This window comes from Aptenodytes forsteri, unplaced genomic scaffold (genome assembly GCF_000699145.1).
Source record: "Aptenodytes forsteri isolate BGI_AS27 unplaced genomic scaffold, ASM69914v1 Scaffold252, whole genome shotgun sequence".
Classification (NCBI taxonomy): Eukaryota; Metazoa; Chordata; class Aves; order Sphenisciformes; family Spheniscidae; genus Aptenodytes; species Aptenodytes forsteri.
In genome coordinates, this window is record NW_008794281.1 from 1,815,206 (window position 1) to 1,821,205 (window position 6,000).

Below are 6,000 nucleotides of genomic sequence, written 5' to 3' on the forward strand. Positions count from 1 at the left end.
CATTCAGAAAATACAGAATTCATGAGATGAAAGGTCAAAACAACCAGCCATCGCGGCCACCCCGTCATCAGCTGGCACGTCAGATCAGCTGTCCACATCAAGGGCATAAGAACAGATGTCAGCAGCACCCACAACGTTTCCATCGTCAAACTGAAGATAAAAAGAAGGAAGATCAACTATAAACAGAAAGCAGCAATGAACAGTCACAAAGCGGGATACAGAAGAATACTTGTGAAAAGTTGCAAAGGAAAACCTGGAATAGATCTGAGGCAGCGGATGGCAGTACAGACTGGAAACAAGTAAAAATGGAGGCACCTTAAGCAAAAATGCGAGTCAAGCTGCAGTTGTGACAACTGGGTTCCTACCTTCGTAAGACAAAAATTGCACAAACTAAACAAGTGTTTTATTTAAGAAAGAAAAGCACTAAAGGAAAAGATTCTTAATCCTAAAGGCCAGTGAATACTGGAAAAAGTAAAGAAAGAATACAAAACTATAAAAAGCAATGCAGAAGCGGAAAATCAACAAGTAGCTACTACTTAAGCTGTTGCTTTACCTAACTGCCGCTTACCAAACAACATTTTGCATCGAAAGCCCAATACAAAAAACAAAACAGGGGAGGGGGGGAGTCAGTAAATGCTCATGACCGAAGTGGAGCAGCAAAACAGACGGGCAGAAAGCATTTCAAAGAAGTCTTCAGCAGCCCAAATCCCATCTCAGCATCAGAATTTAATAAAACATACGAATCCGAGCATTTTGATTTTAAACATAACCCAGAGGGAGCGCGTAAGTATAGGATAAAACAAAAGAGCGGAACAACCACCATGCGTTGATAATAAAGTGATGAAAACATTCCTTAAAACAATTGGCTGATAGATCTGTTCTTGAAGTCTGGGAAAAAAGAGCAATTCTAAGCACAAAACATTGGACATTGCTGTCAGAATATCACGCAAAGGAGATTTTCTTGACAACAGCTACTGGAGAAGAACCAGACTCCTTCCAGTTATAGGCAGAATCACTTGTGATATATTCCTACATGGGCTGATAAAGGAAATGGATCCAAGAAGACTTACCCTGGATTCAGACCAAAAAAGGTCCAGGGAGAGGTCAGATATGCCAGGCATCACAGAGGAAAGCGCAGACACGTTCGTTCACCCAGTTTTCCACGTCCAAAAGACATTTGACGCCATGCACAGGCACGGTTGCCTTTAGGCACAAGGCAGGCAGTCGCCTCGGGCAGCAAACTGCTGGCGGCTGGCGACTGCCAACTTTGCTTACCAAGGAGGAAAGATGCAGATCTGTCACCAACCAGTGCCGCTGACAGCGTGACACTGAACTTCGCTGCCCTGGGGATGAAGCATCCTCAAGTTAAGGGCAAACACAATTGAATATTGCCTAAGCTGCCAAGAAACCCCGCACCACTATTGCGAAGAGAGGAAGAACTAGTCGGTTACTGTCATTTCCATCTCAAAAGCAAGTAGTAGGGGTCATCGTCAAGCCAGAGCCCTCTGGGCTGGATGCACTGCTAATAAGCTTCTGGTCAAAAGAGATTACACCTGTGTCCTGCCTCCATAAAGGACCTATGAAAGCTGAGCCTCCTGGCTTATTGGCTCAGGAAATTAAATGCCAGATAATATAGCTTTTTTTACCCACTCTCCCGTGCACATACGTTTGTGAATATGGACGGCTTTCTATGCTCTCCATTGCCTCAGTAATTTTACTGAGCTCAGGAAATCTTTCAGTCACTCATTTAAATCTTCTCCACCCTCCTGTGCTAAGGATGACACTTACTTGAATACAGATGATGCACAAAAGCAGTAAGAAATTACTCTTTCTACAAAGTATTGTTTCAATACATTGGATTATCATCTGAACTGAAAAGGAGACAAAAAAGAATTGATATAAGAACTGAAAAGTAAGTCTTCGTAAGAGCTTTGTAAGAACTTGTCAAGGGGTACATTATCTTTAAAGTTTCAAATGAGAATAAAAGGGCAACAAGACAGATTTCCTACAATGGGTGTATATGTTTCGATAATTGGATTATCATCTGAACTGAAAAGGAGACAAAAAAGAATTGATATAAGAACTGAAAAGTAAGTCTTCGTAAGAGCTTTGTAAGAACTTGTCAAGGGGTACATTATCTTTAAAGTTTCAAATGAGAATAAAAGGGCAACAAGACAGATTTCCTACAATGGGTGTATAAAGTTTTCTATAGCAGCACATCCTACTTACGATGCTTGGTGCTTATCTCATACGTGCAGTGAAATAAAGGCGATTTACACCCCAGTCACTGCAGATGAGCAAACGTTTACTCCTAGTGAGTTTAGCTAGGGGTTTAAAGCTTCCCAGTGGGTTGAGTTTTATCTAAAACCCTAAACTTGCCTTCTTTTAAACTAATATATTCTTGATCATACTTTCTAAAAAACAATAAAGAATAAAAACATAAAAATAAATGATGCCATTTCATGCTCCTTTGATTAAACAGACTAATTTTAAACACCTCTTATGTTAAATTAATTGTAATTATACAGCAAATGGGGTGTATGTTGGATTTGGCTTGTAGCTATAACACAGCTCGTGAACTATGATCTTCTCCAAACTTTGCTACGCTACATTTAAGCTAACAGTCTTCCTGCTTGCAAACCTGAATCCAGATTTCACTTTTCTGTACAAGAGCTTGTGGGCTGATAAATTAAATCGGAAATAGATCATCTGCTATAGAACTGTTTAAAACAATTGAGTTACTTTTCAATAAGAGTTTACTGAAAAGGAAAAAAATGCAAAAAGTTAAAAAAAAGTGAACAAATTAAACAGAAAACCGAAAATACTTTTTGGTTTACTTCACTTCCTGCACAAAATGAATTTTAAAAAAATAATTGTTTCAACAGTGTCAATAAATAACTTATTATTGGTCTAAAAAATAGTAATGAGTAATGAAATAAGAGGGCTTCAGGAGGCTAACATCTCTGTTTCTAACAGCGGAGTAAACCTAGCAAGTAAAGCTAATCCTTCCATTTTACGAAAATACTTTTTGGTTTACTTCACTTCCTGCACAAAATGAATTTTAAAAAAATAATTGTTTCAACAGTGTCAATAAATAACTTATTATTGGTCTAAAAAATAGTAATGAGTAATGAAATAAGAGGGCTTCAGGAGGCTAACATCTCTGTTTCTAACAGCGGAGTAAACCTAGCAAGTAAAGCTAATCCTTCCATTTTACTGGATCTATTCATTGAGCACTGAACACAGTCAAGATACAGCAAGCTGGTAGGATCATCAATAAAATCCTAACCATGTCCAGCCAGAGCTTGTCTTGACAGAGGATTCCACTACAGGCAAAATCCTTTTAAATTTAAGATGTACAACAGTGGATTTCAGTATTTCAGGCAATACCGAAATGAAAGACCCAAGGCGATGACTGCTTCAGCCAAGATTTAATAAAAATCCCGTGTGCGGCTCACAGCAGCCTCAGTCCTGCTCTGCCCTCTGAAGCCTTCCTGTCCCGCTCGGGTGCCACACCACTTTCTCTTCATTGAGGTTAACCTCACACCATATAAACTAACGGAGTGGTTCTGTAATTTCAGCAGCAATCCTCATCTAAAAGAGTTTTTGAAGTACAAGAATTTAAGAGAGAATGCTCCCAACTCCAACCCAGATTCCTCTGAGTTTCTGCAGCACTGCGTATATTGGGCTTTAAAAAAAAGAGCTCTACCGCCACACCTGAGGCCACACTGTCAAAACAGCTCTTCCCTGTCAGTCTGTAGACAGGCCATCTCTATCATTCTAAAAATGAACTTAATTAAAAAGAAAGGAATAATTTCATCTGAGATAGATCTTCCATGGCAGCACAGTATGATGTAGATCTTAAATGTCAGCACAGAGCAATGTATGTGGCACACATCCATAAAAGGAACGCGGTTTTATAACCATCTTTGAAATGAAAAAAATCTGATGCTTACCATCCATTGAAAAACCCAACAACAGCATTCAAGCAGGCCCAGGGTAATTTAGATAATTAATCACAAACTTTGGCAGGTTGTGGTTCTAGACAGAATCAGTAACTAACTCCCAAGACCTTCTCTGGGATGAGATTGTTATTCCTATTGTAGCACTTGTGGAGGACAATGATCCTTTTACTTACAAAGTTACAACAGCAAACTTTTCCAGCTTTATGCTCCTAACATTCCAGACATTGAATTTTACACATTCAATCACAAAAGAGACACAACTTAGTAGCTCCTTGTGAGAAAGAGTGAGGAATTTGGACTGTAGATTTCTAATATATAAGGAACAGCCAAGATATTTTTTTTTATTAAAAAAAACTTTTATTCTCATTTACTCAATTAACCAGACATTTTTTAGCAAATGAAAAGTCTGTTCAATTCTTTCTGTAAGATGTGAGAGATTAAATCTTTTGTTGAAAAGTCACTTTTTATCCAATAGACTTTGGGATGTGAGATATAGCCATAGGTCCACAAGTTAGCTGGCAAATTACTCCTCTAGGAAAGTCAGAAAAGGTTCATTTTATCCTCTGTGACGTGTTTCCAGTATAAGTGGTGAGGAGGTGGGAGAGAATAAAACAGCGATTTCATGTCATTGTAAAAACTGTGGAACAGTACAACGCTACGCTTTATTCTTCCTCCAAACCAAGTATGTTGATTTCTCTGGGTGGGAGTCTGAGAAACAACACCATGTAGTAAAGGCATAGCAGCAAAGGAGGAAGGAAAGATTTATTTGTGCTTCTCCTTCCTCATCTTTATGCTCTAAAAGCCACCAGCTATCTAACAAGGATATCTTTTCGTGGGAGGATGACAGAGATAGGCAACTAATATGGTAAAGAGAGAGAGAGAATTTGACGACCTCCTGTTAGACCCCAGTCCAGTGTCAATCACAAACTATCTCATGAAAAAAGAAACTAGAGAAGACAACGGGGTTATACATGTACAGGGCTTTCGTAGAGACACCGTGATTTTGGGCTTCATCACTCATCTTCTGATGAGATTTTAGATGCCTAATTCTCTTTCTTCTACCCAAACGGCTCTGAATGCAGATGAGACAGGTAGTTTGCTTTATGATCACAGCTTTCATCAAGTTAACATACTAAATACGCTCTCTCTCGGGTAGGATGGTGCCTTTAGTTTAGGCAATCAGTCAGACATACCACTGGGGTAAAAAAATGTAGACATTAAAAGAAAACAGGACATAAATTTTGCCTGTAACTTGTTAAAAGATTGTAAGAAAATAGAACAAATTTACTGCAGATTGAAGCCAGCAAAGCTACTCATTTAGCTTTAATTTATTTTTTTTAATTGTAAGGCAATATCCCTTACCGTTTGCTGCAGATCGGGTATTATAATTCGAATCACTAATGTGTTGCTCTGACTGTCTTCCATTCTGCCGCTTGGCTTTTCTGCAGTTGCTCTAATTGTGTCATAAATGGTTTCTTCTTTGGAGCTGTCTGATTCAGATTCAACAGAATAGTCGGAAAAGCTTTGTGCCATTTCATCTTCACTTGATGTTGGGCTACGAGGCATGTTCAAGTTTTTTATCCTGCCAATACAAAGGAGAAAGAGAAAAAGATATGTTATAGTTAAAGTCTTAAAAATGAATCAGCTACAAGTTTTGTTTTCTTGGAAGTAACATGCATTTAACAACAAAGTTATATGTTTTATCCTCCTTTCATTTCCTCCTGTAATTTATGTGGGTATGCAGAGTGTAAGGGAAATAAATCCGGCTACCAATTTACTGCAGAAGAGGAAGAAGGACAGGAGAAGGAAAAAGAGTAATAAAAAGGAAGATGACCTTTCTTCCCAGGCACACCCAGCCTCCCAAAGGATCCAGAAAAACCCAGCATAATCACCAGGTTCTCTGCTAAATTGCACTGTTGTAAACTGTACTTAGAACCAGATCTGGCTTTGAAGCCTACTTCTCCCAGTGCAAAAAAAAAAACATTTCAGGAAATTAATATAGGTGCTAAACTAACATCATCCTGTACATCGAGAA

The 6,000-nt window shown here is 38.7% G+C and overlaps 1 protein-coding gene across 1 annotated transcript in view; it reads right to left on the minus strand.

The window, feature by feature from the left end:
• Positions 1–5,531, minus strand: part of SHANK2 (SH3 and multiple ankyrin repeat domains 2) — a 325,234-nt gene extending 319,703 nt beyond the window's left edge. Inside the window, exon 1 of the mRNA XM_009286552.1 lies at positions 5,328–5,531. Coding sequence (XP_009284827.1) covers positions 5,328–5,531 — 204 coding nt within the window. The remainder of the gene's footprint in view (positions 1–5,327) is intronic.
• Positions 5,532–6,000: the final 469 nt, after the last annotated feature.